Source organism: Battus philenor, unplaced genomic scaffold (assembly GCF_028537555.1).
Source record: "Battus philenor isolate CCGP_79_NKW_IND1 unplaced genomic scaffold, ilBatPhil1.0.hap1 SCAF_9, whole genome shotgun sequence".
NCBI lineage: Eukaryota > Metazoa > Arthropoda > Insecta > Lepidoptera > Papilionidae > Battus > Battus philenor.
Genome location: NW_027181759.1, coordinates 6,757,322 through 6,775,845, shown reverse-complemented (window position 1 = coordinate 6,775,845; position 18,524 = coordinate 6,757,322). Strand labels below are relative to the sequence as shown.

Here is an 18,524-nt window from a genome sequence, read left to right as displayed (position 1 = left end):
TCCCAGTAATGTAAAATAATAGTTTTATAAAAAGATATATAATAAATATTTTCTCCTTAGTCGTATGCTCTTGCATGAGCATTCGAGTTATGGAACTCCTTGCATGGCTCCTGATACTGTACGTACATATAAATATATGTAAAAACTATCCCATACGACAATGTCATTCCTGTAGGTAATCTACAGGTAGTGGCCAATATTTGTATCAATTAATATAGCCATTAAAAAATAATTTTGCGCACTCTATGACGGATCACATAACGTGTAAATGACCACGGGGCCTCTAAGGTTCGGAAGTGGGCATCATGAACCGGCAAGTGCAGCGCAGGACGTCCACCCATAGGGTGGACAGACAACATTACTAAGGTCGTGAATGAACGCCTGATGCCTGCTGTTTTCAACCGAGCCTATTATAAATCTGTGGAAGAGGCATTATATATCCAACCTTGGACGTTCTACGATTGCACAAATCTTTAATATCCTCTTTTTATTATTTTTTTTTAGTTATACAGACCATCAAAAGAAGTATATCGCTAAATAAGATGTAATAATAAATACCACATTTGCGCACAACATGAAATGTGGAGTCTCGTTACATAAATAATGACACCAGCTACAACGCCCCCAAACCGGAACTTAACAACACTTGTAAACTATTGTTTCGAGGCAAATATCTTCGGCATTAGTATCTAAAATGAAATGAAAATAGGAGTCGGTAATTAATACCGATTTTGAATACTGCGGTAATAGGTGCTTTTATCATAACGGTGTTTTATGTTTGTGCTTAAAAAACATGTGTAAATCATTTAACTTTTAGATAATTATTCCTTAAATTACATTACTGAATAGTTAAATATCTAGGTTATTTTTGAAAAATAGTTTTTATGTGTTGTTATTAAAATTAACAGATCTCTATATTTTTAGACTTTTACGTATTTAGTTATTAACTATTCTTTTAATCTAGACGTTATTATTAGTAAAGTTTAAAAATAGTCTGTAATTAAATGTAAACAAGTAACAAACGTCTTTCAAAATAAACACAACAAAAATGTGTACTTCAATGTTCTTTGTCTAACTCACAAGTAGGAAAGCTTGACGAATGTGTGAATGCGCGCACGTAACACATAAACGAACGTACCGACGAAAGTGAAATTTTTTTCAATATTTATATTTGCGCTGGAAGGGCGATGCGGAGCGTATTGTTCAGTAAAACGTGCTTATTACGTTTTGTTTTGTATTATTCGTATTTACAATTCATGAAAATTTATTTACTTACTTTTATTTAACAAATCTTTATTTAAAAATGACTTTAAGGTTTTATGAACAACATTAATTTCTTGAATGCAAGCTTTTTTTTCTCCGAACGTTTCTACACTTACAAACTACAGGCAGATTACGAGAGGAAAACATAACCTCTGCCATAACGCAAAAATTCCAGACCGCGTATTTTCAGCTATGACACATTGCCTTTGCAAAAGATTCCCCTTAATGGTTTAATACTTGGACTATAGTTCCAAATTATCCTAGCATACTTGACTGTTAGAAGAAAGTCTCCTTTTCACTAATAGATGCGTATATATCGAAATAAATGTAAATATTAAACGTTTATATGTAAACACTTACAATACTAATAACTTACAGTTAAAGAATGTTATCATAAATTGCAAACAATATAACGTTCTATTTAACATGTCCGTCTCTAGTCTTTAGAAAACAACATGCTACATAAACATTTGTTTATGTAGCATGTCTATTTTGCTTGTACTTTCACGCGCATAAATATATAAGTATATATATATATATATATATATATATATATATATATATATATATATATATATATATATTATATATATATATATATATGTGTGTGTAAAACATGTTAAATTATGTTTGTTAAAAAGTTATGTAACTAATAAATAAAATAATGATTTTTTTTGTTAATTTGAATCTCGGATTAAGATGCTTGACCGCAGCTCAGCTTCAAATTTTATTTTAACTATAGTACTATTACACTTGGTGTAATTAATTTGAATCTTCATATTAAATCCCAAAATTTTTGCAGGATTAAATAAAATGCCTGCAATTGTAAAACACAAGAATAAAACAAAATATTAAATCATTTTTATTACTCGTTTATTATTAAATGCGTCATTAAACTCATCATTTGCACAACAAACAAGTCGATTATAATATAATAATATAACTTACAACTTTATTACGTTTAATAGCCGGAATACATTTATCCTTATTATTTTAAACCCAAACCATAAATAGCCCATGTATTATTAAATAAAACTAATCCAAAGCAACCGAAACGGTTTTTAAGGCCGTGTTTACACAGCCAGCCTACGATAAAGTATTAAATAATTGTTTAAAAACATGCAACGATGTCAAGCAACAGGTTCGGAAGTTATTTCTCCTACTTTCACTTGATGTTCATGTCACATCTGACGCTTGTGTAACAAGCGTACGCATTTTGTCCTGTTCATCTTATTAACAATTAACCTTAAATTCTATATCTTAGTATAAAATGATTTCTTACGCAAGTATCTTTTAAATAAATTTGAAACTGCATAAATCTTTATAGTTCTTATAGAAATCCCTGATAATGTTTCTTGTATTAACGCACCCACTCAACTGTTAGGAGGAAAAATTTTAAGATGAGATAAATAAAGGGTTATTGGCCATATTTTTAAAATCTTTTTTTTGGCTTTTTCGTTTTTTTCATTCACCCAGTTTAAAGTGATCTTGAAATGCGGCAGGTCATCTTCTGGTAGTATATAGTCTGCGAAGAACAGCTGTATGCAATCAATAAAAATAATTCAAAAATATATTGCAACCTAAAAGACCATGGCAATAAAAATTATAACAGGAAACAAAATATAGTAAGCAATAATAATTTTTATATGTACTTATTACATGTGACGCCATTAATTTTTGATTAATGTGTACTGTATATTGAATGACAGCAAATGGGTTACATACTTCTACCCCATTCCCAATCACACTGTATTTTGATTTTCAATTCTGTATATATTTATGTAAAAATTATAAATGTCCCTTTACGGCGAGAATTGTATACAAAATTTACGAGAGTGTTTAAAATAATTTTGAGTTTATCACACACCCACACACCAGCAAAAGTGAAAGTGGCGCTGACACCACTCACGATCGAACAAACATTTAACCCGGCTGTTGCGTAATGCACTATCAATTTAAATGGTGTATTACTTTGATAATCAATGCTTGTTTGTATGATCGATCAAGATTCACTACGATATACATTATTATCAAAGATATCATTATAAATCAAAGATTTTAAATCATATACGGGTTGATAGGTGTTAACACTTTAAAGTGGAGATTTATTTACTTGCATTTGATGTCAATTAAAGTTTTGTACACGCTATCCAAAAATCGATGGATTCCGAATTAAAAAATAATGTTATGATGGTAGAGTAAGATAACTCGTCTTATGTATTTTTAGTTTCGATTACTACATATGAAATTAACTATCTTTAAATATCTGTCTGCAGACTTTGTACTTAAGTAGGAAAAGGACCAATATTAATCCACTTCCGCACATGCAGTAGTGCGGAAGTGGCTAAATACTGGTCCTTTTCTTACTTAAGATGGACTTCCGCAAGGTAACGCCTGATTCCATTAAATAGACTTTGTATTGTCATAAGTTATTGTCCTGTCGCAATTAATTAGTTTTAGAGCGATCACTTAATACAGGTGATTGGAAATAGGTGAAAAAGCTTTTACACCTATATCCGATCATTCCGTATATCACGTACACATATCGGAAATTACAATTTAGTTGCACTAAGTCTCTTTTGAAGAAAATTGGCATTTATTTTATAATAAAAAACTTAATATAAAAGATTGAAAATATTTAATACATTCAAAAGCCTTTGTTGCGATTACAGTAAGTACTATATGTTTGTTTGATCGATTTATGTTTTATAAAATATTACGTTTCAAAGTAAGTACAAAAAATAAGCCTATATTTATAAGTAAAATTTTTGTAAAAGCAATGCAAGTAACTGAATGAACTGTAGGATACGGTGCGTAATTTGTATATGACCAATTATAAAAAAATTGTGTAGAAGTGACTTTCAACTATACAAATTTTTCCAAAGTGATTTCATCCGGACACTCTTAAAGTGAATTTGAATTTAACCTCATCGTCATTAGAGCTGTACGACGTTCACTACTGAACAAAGGCATCTCCCAAAGATTTCCCTCAGCACCTGTTTTAATCCGCGTGCATCAAGTGTCTTCCGACGATCTTAACTAAGTCGCCTGTAAACCTCGTGGGCAAATAAATAACTGTGAAACCTTGAGAATGATGGAGAGGGATGAATGGGAATGTCTGAAAAATATGTTATGAATGTTGGAAGCATTGAAGGGAAAATGGAATAAAAAATTGATGCTGAAAAAATTATTAAAGTTTTGTGAATCAAGCTCCTATTCTACATACACATTGAACGAAAGATCCCCAAAAGGGGGTGGGGGAGTAATAATTTCGTGGGCGGATGTCCTACGCTGCGCTTACCGGCTTACCTGCTTACCGTGGTCTCCACTCCAAAATCTTGGGGGTGTGACGGCCATTTGTTCTTAGCGCTTCTTTGGTTTTCTTAATTTATTACTACATATTTTATTACATACTAATGTTTTCATCGCGTGGCATTATATCACATTATTTATCTAACACTGCTTATCGTGATTTCTACTTCTGAGACCATAAAACATGTATGTAAAACAAATTAACAAACTCTGATGCTAAAAGCTAAAGTAAATCGTAGCTTAAGTTTTTATAAACATGTATTAATGTATTGATAAAAGTCTTTCAAAATCATCCTGCAGCTTTGTAATCGAGAAAGATCGTACGAAGCTATTTTTGTTGTTTAGTTTAGAGCTGCTTCTATGTTTTAAAAGAGCCATTAATCATCATCATCATTTAAGCCGTAAGGCATCTGCCACGGTATAATCCTTCGTAGTGATTTCCATTGATTATAGTTCACTTTTACTAGTACATTCACATAATTCATCAGCTTCATAACTTTCAATTTAATTTTTTTCAATTACGGTTCTATGCAGAATTTTGTAATTCAAAATACAGATATCAATTATTCATATCAGAAGTCAATTGTTACTTTATAAGTCTCTTAGTAAATACTATCTGTGTATATTTTATATAATGAAGATATTGAAAATAAAACGAACTTTTTCATCCATATTAATAAATTATATTTGGTTTGTCATTAATACGCATTTTGTAACACATTTTAATATTCTTAAAATTTTCGTCATTTATAAAGATGTAATGAATATGATGAAATATTATGCAAAAATAAAATTAATAGATATAAGTTAAAATGTTGAGCAACAGTGGTATGGTTGTCATTTTATACACAAAAAGAAATTCATAATAAAAAAATCTAATATTTTTAAACAACACTTGAATTTCAGGTGGTAACGTGTACGTATCTATTATAAAAAAATAAAAATGTATAATGTGTGCAATATCAAATTTTTAACAAAGATATTTATGAATACATTGCAATATATTTATTTATATTTCAAATGAGCCGTTGAAGGTGATTAGATCATGTGATGTGGTAAAAATTTACATTTTCACGCAAACCTTCTTAGAAGTAATCCATGCACATAATAACAACTATACACAGATATAATATTTAAATTTGATTTCTTAGCACGCTTGTTTGACAAATAATCGTAGTAAGCTCAATGCGATCACAATAACCTTGACTTGGGTAAGCTGAGAGCTATTTTTATTAGCCCAATAATGAATTAAATCAACAATGATTTTAAACTTTAGATAGGCTAAATCTACAGGAAATTAACTTATCACCTTGTCGTTGTAAATAATATAAATTATAGCAATTCACTGTTGCTCTGTGGATCATTTTCTAGAATTTCCTATTGTCCTTCAATAACGTTTTTCATAATTCTGAGAATTTACGCTAACATTTATTTTCTTTTATGTCGTACAGTATTTTTAAACGGTATTTTCCATATTCATTTAATGCTTCAATCTAGTTATTGAAGAACACTTAATGTTCTAATCATATTGTCTAATTAAAACTATTAAATTTTATGTGTTTAACTAAATATAATGTATTTTAATTGATTTCTTTGTAAATAATCTACCTTAATATTCATTGCTATAAACATTATTTGAGTAATTTTTCTACAAGAGTTTAGGTAATTAAATAAAATGTTCTGAAGGCGTAGTTTTAGTAGCCCTCGATCAACATTAAAACGCGTTATGTATTAGACAAGCTTATAATTTTAATTGTAGAAATTCAACATTAAGCATGTTTTACCACGATTTGCAGATCGTTTGGAGTTCAGAATTTTGGAGTTTGCAGTTGAGAAGATCTGAATTATGAAGGCTGTATTTTTTTTTGTATATATGAAATCATTAGTTTTTTCTATTGTAATGTCGGTCCATGAAATTTCTCACAGTAACATTTCAGTTTTTTTAATTTTGCTTAAGAAATGCATGCAGCCTTTTATTTTAACTTGGCTTATTTTAACTTATGATATCATTCCCAATTAATTTTAAGATTAAACAAACAAAAACGTATGCGTACAAACAAATAATCCGGAGCATAAAAGCTTTTACTGTATTATCAGCGATTTTTTCATGTATCTGTGCTACAAATAAAGGATAGAGTCAAAGTATTCAAATATTGTGTATGTAATTTAGTTAAATTCCTAGATTACACATTACCACTGTTAATTGAAATTTTAGTAATATGTGACTCAGGTAAAATTTATTCAATATATGACCAACCAAATATAAAAGCTCATCTGCATACATTGACAAATATATAGTTTTGAGAAAACCGTGAAAAAAAATTATTAATTCCTAGTAAGAATATTATTTATAAATGAGAAATATTGAGAAAAATAAACAGTTTCGTTCTAGAATTCGAAAACTTAAACAAATGTCAAATTTGTAAATTAAAATATTTCCACCGTAAGTCGTGTTGAATAAAAACAAGGCGATTGTTAAATGTCAAAGTAGGACTCGGAGCATCGGTGTCCGTTCACCGTGTCAGTAGCGCGTGATCTGCGGGGACACTAAAATTAAATTTGTCACCGAATACGCAATCGGTGATGATAGCGTCATCGGCGAACGTAACCGCGAGGTTTGATAACTCGGCAACTTTCTCTCTCGGACGAGCTGGCGGGTGTTCGACTACCGAGCCGTGCAACAGTCGTCGCAGCCTCACTCCGCCTTAGCCAGCGAACCGGTTCGTTCGTGGCGGACGGCGCGCACCAACCCCCGAACTCGCAGCGCGCGAACACCAAATTCGAAACAAATTGTGGCTTCGTGCTTGTTCTATTGTTTTAATGTTTGAGTGATTTATTCATTGCCGATATGGGAAGTTTATACCGGTAAGTGCTAATTTAATAAATAAACGCGATAATATTATAACTTAAAAACCATGTAAAATTTCAGCAAGCGTCGAAAACGCTACTACATTCGTCCTTGCCGAGCGTCTTAACGACAAAATTCCTCTCAACTAAAAATGTAGGACAATGCCAGACAACTAAGTTCATACAAATTATATACATCTTGTTAAACGAACAACAATGTAATGGGTGGAAGCATTTTATACATCAAAAAGATTTAGCGCTTATGCACGTTGGTGTAGGTTTCAACCTTACTAATAGTTTTTAGGCAATTGCTTACCTAACTTAATCTAATTATTATAATTGTTTATTAAATCGTTATCTTGTGAAATACCTACCTTTAGATAAACAAATAAAGAATAAACAAGTATTACAATAAAAGCAAAAGATATTTATAAGAATATGAATTAACGCTCGTTGAAGACGTTGAAATTCGACACCTCAGGTCTGCGAAAACTAATCCCTGATACTTTTAAGGAATTAATTTTCGCGAACCGTATATTAAATATGTATTTAATAATCCTTATTGATGTAAGTTCTCTAGGAACATTTACGGATCATCCACATTTGTAAATATCTAAGAATCTCCTAAATGTTATGTAAACTTAATTACAATTAATTTAAATAACAGTTATTTGTTTGTTTTTCATCTCAAAAGCTAAAACAAAAGATAAACTATCATTAAAGTTCGTCGAAAGTTAACCAAAAAATTTTATATAAACCGATACGTGCTCAGAGTCCATTATCTCGCTGAACTATCTCAGTAACCTTTGATGAAGTAGATTTTTTTCACTTTACCATAATGGTAATAAATTTCCGGTACGTAAGACCCGTAATTTGTTAGTTGTATACATAGAAAATTATATCCTTTAGTTAATACAAAATGCCGAAGTGGTTTTATTTCATTTAAATCAGAAATGTTTCAAAAATTTAATTTCCCATTCGTGTGTTAATTCGTGCAGAATGTAATTTATCATTAACTGCATTGAAGACAAAGCTTTTGGGTTTATGTACAAATTTTTCTAGACTATAATTCCAACAACACCCTAAATGCATTTTTTACCGAACTCGAAAAAGCCTTCGAAATGTACCCAGAAGCAGAAAAACTTTTAATAGAATTAATAAATCTTTTTGTAGGCAATGTATTGCCTTGTACAATAGGATCACAGGATTAAGATAGATCCTATACCCAGATTTGTTGAAAAATGTCTAAGAACCTTCATGTGCTAAGAGTGATGTGTTGACTTCCAGACTATTTTAATGTATATTAAATATATAATTTTAAAATATCTATAATAAAATAAAGACACTCTGAGCTTCTTTCGGATATTCTTCTCAGGTCTGATTCATTTACTATCCGAGCCATAAAACTTATCTTTACGTCAATAACAGATGTGTGTAATCCAATATGGAATGGAAATACTAACATTTGAATAGTGTTTTTTTTTTAATTACATTGTTACACATCGCAAAACTTGCGTGCCAGTGATACTGATAGAACAATCCGATTTTTTTTTAAGTTATCTTAAATCATGTGTGCATATTTAATACTACCATCTATTTCAAGTCTTTGTAATATAATTGTTATCGTCTTTTAAAATGTACTTAACATGTCAAACCGATTTACTCAAAACAATAACATTCATAAAAGAAGTTTGAAAACGACATAAGAAACTATATTATTTCATGAACCTATCGAAATATACATAATGTAGTACTTAAAAAGTACAGCAGTTTCTGTTATTAATATGACATTATTTTCCAATGTAGATGATTACTTTGATTGAGTTGTATTGTTAATTGTATTGTGTTAATTGTGTTGTATTGTTAGTATTGTTAATTTTATATCAAAAAGTTTTCATTCCAAATAGTATTTTAATTCATGGATTGACTCACAAATATTATCAATCAATGAACCAAGAAAACTGTTCTTGATACATTGATTACATATTAATAAGATATCGATTTTATATACATATTAAAATAATAATCGATGTTTTACATCATACGACAATAACATCTGAGTTTAATGTAATAATATGTAAGTATAGTTGAAATAAAATTAAATATGTTGCTTTTAGCTGCTTATAACAAATTACATTTAAGTTTATTACCTGTATGCATCTGGTCTACGATAGAACCTACTCATAAAAAAGATTAAATTAGAAAAAAAAATATATGTAAGTGTGTTATATCTTTTTATTCTAGTATTAATCCGATTACAACAATCATATCTCTTTATATTGTATAATAATTAAGTGTTAATAGACTTAATCGATCCACACGAACAATGATAATATTTTTCACATTATTCAGAAAATGTAGATGGTAATAAATAATGTAATTATATGTTATCGCGCAGCGGTAGTCTAGTGGTAGAGGACTGAGACTTACGATCCTAGGTCGCGGACTCGATTCCTGAAATACAGTCTTATTTATAATTCATATTTTGTGCACTAATTATATAGGATTGTCACTGCTCACAAACAAGTTTCCAATGGATGGACAGCGACGTCCTCGTCATACTATAATATCATACTGGAATTGCCAAACATAGATGACTTTGGGGAAAGCCTATGACGTCCAGTCGGCCTCTAGGTTCTAAAGTAACATAACTTAACAAAAACTTAATTTTACTTCCATTCTACCAAATTCAAGTGTAAAAAGTTTTCAATTTTCGAATAGGCACAGAAAAATTATTTTTGAAAAGAATTTATCCCAAAAATTTTAAAAAATACTTTTAGTTGTCAATGTTATTTATTAAAATATAAATAGTTTTTTTTATAAGGTATTTTTATTTGATTTTCGAACTTAATCATCAACAATGTTCTGCGAAAGGATATTCAACTAAGCTGTTAACGCAAATAACCTTATTATACCTATATAATAACTAATTACGCCTCACTTAAATACTGACCATTTGAAAACATAGAAACGCTAAATCATTATTTTACGATATTTATGGGTCGATCCTAGTTTTTATGTATTCTTGTAATTATTACTAAGTTATACAAATAAGTAATTTTAAAAAAATGATTATTGGCGCCGTGTAAACCTCGTGAGGCTCTATTGAAAAGCAAATGAATGGAAACATGTTGTACTGTAACCCTTTCGCATTTGACTGACTATATTTTAGTAATCACATGTAGCCGCGCCTTCGTCTAAAAAAAATTAATAATTAAAAATAATAGAAAAAGAACACGTTTCGTATTAACATATTGTACGATACATAACTCTACATATATCTAACAAATGTAAGCATATGTAACAATTGTAAATGTAACAGTAACACATAACAATTGTTAGAATTAATTTAATGTGCGAATTTGTAATTACAGGTTATAAAATCATTTAAATCATCTCCTGTACGCAAGTTTACATCTTCTAGTATATTCTATTATTTTTACTAATTTTCTAAGAACTTGTTTTTTTTTCGTGTAACATGGCAACGTGAAAAGGATGTCCTGTATCTATTCAGCATAACAGTGACGCACCCGGATGCGCTAAAAGTAATTACACGATCGACAACTTAATGTCTGCTCTCTGCCAGAGATGATACATGTGAATTGTTGCCGATTTTTCTTTTTTGCAAACTTAAATAAAAAAGTTTTACTTAAATGATCTTCTTTTTCAAGTTCACTCATCTTGTATATCAAACAATGTATTATAATAATCGCTACTGTGATTTAAAATATGGTTTGATTTTAAATATATTCAATGTCTTTTGTGTTGTAAGCAACCTTGCTTATGTTCGCTTCCTACAAGCAATCTGTAAAACATCCTAGTTTCTGCTTGTACTTTTAAAAAGTTTACTACATGTTATTTACTTGCTATTTATCTTTAAAAATAACATTATATATTATTTACAACTATAACATATAATAAACATAGCGTAATAAATAACGTTAATGTTAATTTAACACAGGATATAAGATTGTCCACATCATGCAACTCATTAGTTATTTATTATAAGTCCGAAGTGTACTTCAGAATTTATTTGAATAATAAGATAATTAAACGCTCCGTCGAGAGTTTTAAATAGCTAAGTACGATTGCATCGGTACTCTTCCTCGTTGTAGATTCTTGCATAACTAACTTGTTTTGAATATTTCATGCTACCCTGAATCACGTGAGTTCGATAGAACCACGCAACTTAATCTTGCTTACTTTAAGAATCTAATTCATGTTCTAAGCTTACTGATTTTTGATACATAACAATAACATTGAATAAGTATACTTTTGTTTTTTTTTTCTATTTTTATAAGAAATAATATTATTGATTTTATATTTCACGTCGACAAAAACCACTGATAATAACCAGAACTACATATTAAAAATAATATAGCGGACAACAAACTATAATTAAGGATGTCTGTTTCGTTTAATTTCATTAAATTATATTATTTAAAATAATTCAATACAATCTAAATTATTAAATACTAAATCAATATTAATAACCTCACATCAACATGCATCGCGAATGATCGAAGTTGTTTTTAATTTATCGTGTCGCAAATAAATTTTAGTTCCAGTTGAAATTGTTGTAATAAAAACATGAATAGTCTACCTTTTATGGTACATGCAGAAAATCTTCAAAAAATTATATTGGTGTCTTGTAGGAAATAAAACAGGTTATAAGGGATTATACCCACAAGAATTTGACAGTAGTCGTTTTTAATACTTGGGATTTCCATAAAAAGGTATGTGTATTTTTGCAAGCCTAGATTTTTTTAAGCCGACATGGTGGGATTCTAATACTTGGAATTAATAAAATATCCGTGAATTAATCTAATTTATTGACCTTACATATTGGTAACCCAAAAATACTCATACAAATATAATTTAGTGTAATAAGTAATAAAACTTAAAATAGGTTTAAAAAATTCCAGGATAAAAGACGGAAAATTTGATTTTTATCGTATAAAATCAAATTTTTTACGAGTATATCTTTTTAGAATTATTACGTACGAGAATTTACCATAAGGAAATAACAAATATCTTTGGATTTTCCTGTGATACTAGGGAGGGAAACAACAAACGACAATCGTAAGATTCAATCTAATTATGTTATTACTTTTATCGGCTTATGTTTTGCAATGAAGACGTTATAATCAAAAATATAAACAATGGATTAAATAAAAATCTGAAAAGTTTATATTAGCATTTAAAAAGTTATAATCACTAGCTTGTGTCCAAAAATTAATCCATAATATTTTAATATCTTTTAAATCTAAGCCATAGAAAACATTCTTTGTAAATGATGCTATAAATCATTATAATATTACTTCAAGCATAGTAAAGAATTAATAATAGAAATATCATCACGACTGTATATATTATTTGAGAAATAGCCGCAGCCATTTTAATATCAATTATTACACGCGATCTTGTTACAGGGTAATAGGTAAAGCTACTACGTACCAAAGAAATATTAAGTTTTATTATTTACAAATAATATAAACCTCTCTTAACTTGTATCTTTATGCTGGAGTAATTTTTTATAGCTTATACATTTTATCAATACCTTACTATACCGTGTTTTTTCCTTGATATATATTAAGTCTATAAAAATATTTTTAATAAACCTTCTTCATAAATTTACCTCCTTGAAAAAGATTACTTTGTACTTTTTATTAGATTTGTGTAATTTTTTTAATTAACACGCTTAAACTTCAGAAGCATTCATAACTTATTTCTTTATGGAATAATTTAAAAAAGTGTGACGCAATTGAATTTTTTTTTAAAAAATCAGTTAGCAATCGAAATTTAATTCACGTAACGCAGCGGCGAACATCCTTGATGCTTCGAATAGTTTATTGTGTAACTTGGTACTATTACAGATTATACGTGATATGTTTACGTGGCTAAAATAACAAATTTAAATTATTTAATATGTACTCTTGTTTTTGAACTAAATAACGAAAGTTTTACTTACAAAAAAATAGTAAAAAAGAGTATAATATTCATCAAATTTTTAGAACCAGCAGCTAGTACATTTTAGGTTTTTAATTTAGCTATTACCGCGAACTTTTTAATTACTCATATTTTTTCACTACGATTATCATCGTCGGGAAATTATCCTGAAAGCACCCTGCGACTACTTACAGAGATAAAAATGATGCTCTAGGAAAAGAAAATTGGCCCAGAAATAATATTATAGCCGGAACCGAGGCCTATTTTGACTGTACTGACAATTTGTACATAAAAAATACATTAAAGAGATGGAGTACCGTCAGAATAAAAATAGTTTTTTTAGGGACTTTTCTATAAATTCATAATTACAATAAAAATAATATGCACAAAGAAAATGTTTGAAGTAATGTCAAAAACTATTTTTAACGAACGCGAAAGAATCTGTTTCCTACGGAGTAGTAGTAAAAATTTAAGCCTGAGTTATGAATCTTAATAATAGTCAGAAAACTTAGAGCTACGAGGCATTGTATACAAACAAATGCGTCACAAATATTTGCAGGACATGAGCCAAATGAGGATAATGTCACTTTGCGTAACTCACTAAGACCCCAGCCTTCGACTTTCTGCTTACATAACCATACGTTTACGATTTCTTTCAACCGCACGCGGATTCGCTTTCGTTAATGATGCAAAGAAAACAATATCAAAAGAATTAGTACTAATTGTTTGTTATAATCATAAATTTTTATGTAATTTCAGTCTAGAAAATATATAACTGTAATGATTTTTATCTAAAAAAAATCGAAATTAATTACAGAAGTGACAACAAAATGTCGACTTACATCTAGCAAACGTAACCAACCACTAATAACAAATACCGGCATATACAAGCTAACAAGGTTTACTTTCGAAAATACCGGTTTTTGAGAAACTTATTGAGGGATCAATTGACAAATACTAATAAATGTCACTATATTTTACAGTATAAGAAGTATAGTCTGTATACTATTTAATTATATTTTGTACGCTGCAATGCACTTCTTTCGATCGTCTCTCAGAATTTGACCCATTTTTTGACCCATATCCACCAATAGACGTCATACGACTGTAATGATGAAGACAATTATCATATATAAACATCGATTTAATTATAAAAAGTTTCAACAAAATTTGGACGCAACATCGATTCATTGATTAAAATCACTAGATTTGTGCAAAAACTTCTTTTCCATATCACACAATGAACGTGAATGGCAGTGAAGGTTACACGAGAGACTAACCGATGGACATACATCAGAGCGTATCCTTAGGTAAACAACCGTATTAATAAAAACCATATAACAACAACGTAATGTTATTCTTCCTTCCTTGCATATTACATGATAGCCGGATTGGTCGAAACATTTGTTTGATATACTCACGCAATTAAAATATTGATTTTTGTTAAACAAAATCTTTTCGTGAGAAAAATAATTAGTTTATTTAGAATACAACGGCAACTCCGAGAAATTAAAATAATAAATAAAGAAATATTTTGACACAAATATATAGATTATGTTTAGTTTTATTCAAACAAAGCACTAATATTAGGACTCATAATCACACAGAGTATGCCATTTTTTTTTAAAAAAATATCGTGTCGGATTATGGAAAAAGATCGTCATGTCAACACTTTACTAGTCATCGTAAATAATAAATTAAAAATAATAAAAAATATTATGTCTTTTTACACTTAATACAAAATAAATAATAAAAACTATTCATACATTCCACCTATTCAGTGGTGTAGATAACATTAACAATAATTTAGGTAAATACGTCACTTTGTATCTTTTAACGCATAATTGGGAGGCCGTGGTCTATCGAAGGCTAACTAGGTAATTCGCTTGAAACCTTACATATTAACTGCAAATACGTTCCTAGACAATCTCTAGTTTAAAATATAGATGTGTTAAAGTTTTAAAATATATTACAATACATTAAAACAAAACATTTAAATCAGATAATTCAATCTTAAAGGATATAAAGAACGCTTCAAAAAAATAAAACCTTTTTTAATTAAATTTAATATTACATACTTTTAAATTACAATAACATAGTACTTAATGTTTATATTGAATAGTTAATATTATTAGCAAAGAGATATTATATTTAAAAACGTGATTTCTCTAAATTTGCATAATTAAATTAAGTTGACGTTAAAAGTTTTTATGTTTAATAAACGTATTTTATCTTTATCTTTAAATTCTTTTAACTCAAGAGCTAACAGTGGATACGGGTCACTTTAACTATCAAAAAATCACGGAAATAGATTTAAGAATGCAACCAGAGAACATTTTCTAGTAATTGTTACATAAGTCCATTTGCACAGACAAGTCGCTGAGAGAATACTTATGTTTTGTAGTGGGACGAAAATAGGCTGATATTACGAAATACGGCACACTGCTGTGACTCACAATAGCTCGTTGATGTCTATTCCAGGCCAGTCAGATTATGACACGTTTGATTTTATTACAGTTCGGTAATAGGTTGAAATTAAAAATTAATTTTGGACTAAAAATAACCTTTATCTTCATTTTTCTTTTTTCTTTAAAACAAATGAAAGGTAACAATTATAACGCAAATTAATTCTAATTAAAACCAATATAACACGAATGTTTTAACAAGTATTTTAATCGTTTTTCTCCACAAAGGTCGCGATTACCGTACACAAAGCGGTTAGGAAGTAATTAAAGGCCAATCAACCTATCTCAGGTGCTATCGACAAGTTAATTACAATAAAAAAGCAACATTAAAAAAGCTGACACAAAGATACGGAAATGAAAATACGGTGATGTTTGAAAATGAACACTAGCACAACTTTACAGACGTTAATAAAACTAAGTTAGCAAGCCAAGCTTAAATACCATAATATTAAATACTATAGGGTAAGAATTTTTAAGTACTCTGTTTGACTACTTTAATATTACACACTTTAAGAACATTCACAATCAGCCAAAATAGATTTGTCAATAAGCTAAAATTGGTATTTGTTAGTTTGTGTTGTTTTAATTTGCATTTTTAATTTTTTCAAAATATTATTTGTTGTTAGCATATTTTTTAATGTCTTCGTGATGTTGATAGAAGTTAAAGTCAATGACGTGATCAATGGTGGCTAGATATCTTTAAGGGAAGTCTATGCATTGCAGTGGGTGCCTATGGACTGAAACAACTACAAATAATGTCAAAGAAACATAATTTCAAGATTTTCATTTTGTCGTTAGCAAAAGTATTACACTATTATTCCTTTTTTTAAAGATTAGACCAGGTGTAATATCAATTATTGACAATAAAAAAATTTCTCTAGTTTAAAATAATATTTAATAAAATATTTATTAAAAGATTGATTGTGGTACCATTCTCTGGTTTCGTAAATCTGTTTAAACGTAAGAAGGTCAATGCAGTAGGAAGTTCGGCCGACTGTACAAGAATGTAACGTAATTATTCCACCTCTGCAATGGCACCGAAAACCGGCTGGGTGTAATGGGATGTTACCATGAACCTTTATTATAGCAAACGATTTTAAATATAGTATTTGGCCCTCATAGAAAAATACTTGGATGCTCCCTCGACGAATTTGCTTTCGTTCCTGGAGTTATTTTACTGAGACATATGTCATAGAGATGTAATACTTTTATTTTAGTGTTTTATTAATTTTCATATTTTATTTCAGTTCTTAATTTAATAAGTATTTTATTTTTATCCACATTACTTCTAAAAATTTCCCACAAACATTTTAAACATTTTGTTAATGAAATCTGCTAATATAAATATAATTATACTCAGAAATTATCGCCTCAAGAAATATTATTGAAATTAGTTATCTCATTTCTGTCTTATATTTGAAACAGTTAAGAAAGATTCAGGGTTTCTTTAATATTATCGTAAAACAAATGTCAATTTGAAACAAACCTAAAAAATAGTACGTCCATTTTCATTACCACGTTATTATTGTAAATCTTTCGTAGTCGGTTCTAACATCATTATAATAATTTTTTATGGATCGATAGCAGAACAATTCAAAAAGGAAATACAAATGCACTTAATGATACCTCTACTTTTAAAACTCAAACTACCATAACCCCAAAAAAAACTTACTTATAATAACAATAAATTCTTATAGAAATAGGGGTTTGATTAGTGAGTTTTAAATAAATTGAACTTGTGTCTATTAATTTAAATTAAAATTTACTTAAAAATCGTTTCGTTTTTTTATAGTGTCATTCAAATCTCCAAAATTGTGACAAATATATTAACCTAAGATTTACTTATAATTTTTAGTAATTTTATTTTAAAGTTACACTTTTGTGAAGTCGGCATTCACTACGAAAAAAACATTTTAATGTATGTCTAAAGAAAAGTTAATGCAAAATTTCTAAAACAAAAATGTTATTCAATATTACTGACTATATAAGTTTTTATTGACTTATTTTATTGACTTGATTCAAGTTTACGAATTGAATTAATCTAACAACAATCAAAACTCGACTTTGGCACGACCACTTCGGCTAAAATTATCTTTAAATTTTATATCAGTCTTAAAGTTTTTATAAAAAGAAGATATGGATCAATTGCAGTGAAAATACTAAAAACAACATTTTCTTTTCCCATACAAACCACATACTAAATTAACAGACCTCCAAATCTCGTGTAAAGTATCACAATTAAAATATAATAACATTATTTCTTATTAATCTTACAGTGTATTAAATACCGGACATGTTTGAGAACAGTCGTTCTTCATTATTAATTGTTAAAATAACATAGTGATAATTCTGTAAAATTTTATTTATTTTTTCTATTTCTATCGCTACAACAGGCCTATGTAACAACTTTTGACAGCAAGGAGTCCTTACATGGCAATTCGTTCGCATTGTCAATAAATAATAATATTTACTCTTATATAAGCTGATTTTGCCAGAATTAAGTTGTAAGTAAAAAGAATCTAAAGATTGCGTTTAACATGAATTTTCTCCCTGATAACTTATACAGAACTGATGGAGCGAGCATTGTAAACAGTTAAGTAACCACCCTTGCTGCGGTAAGTTTTCGCAAGTCGCCTAGCTCTTGCATCACGAGTCTCTACGTTAATATCTGTGCGCAAAAGCATTTTA

General features: G+C 29.0%; 1 protein-coding gene across 1 annotated transcript in view; it reads left to right on the top strand.

The window, feature by feature from the left end:
* Window positions 1–7,298: 7,298 nt before the first annotated feature.
* The window catches only part of LOC137932022 (heme peroxidase 2), a 50,959-nt gene continuing 39,733 nt past the window's right edge, over window positions 7,299–18,524 (top strand). The window contains exon 1 of the mRNA XM_068775570.1: window positions 7,299–7,440. Within this exon, the coding sequence (XP_068631671.1) occupies window positions 7,424–7,440 (17 nt within the window). The 5' untranslated portion in view covers window positions 7,299–7,423. The remainder of the gene's footprint in view (window positions 7,441–18,524) is intronic.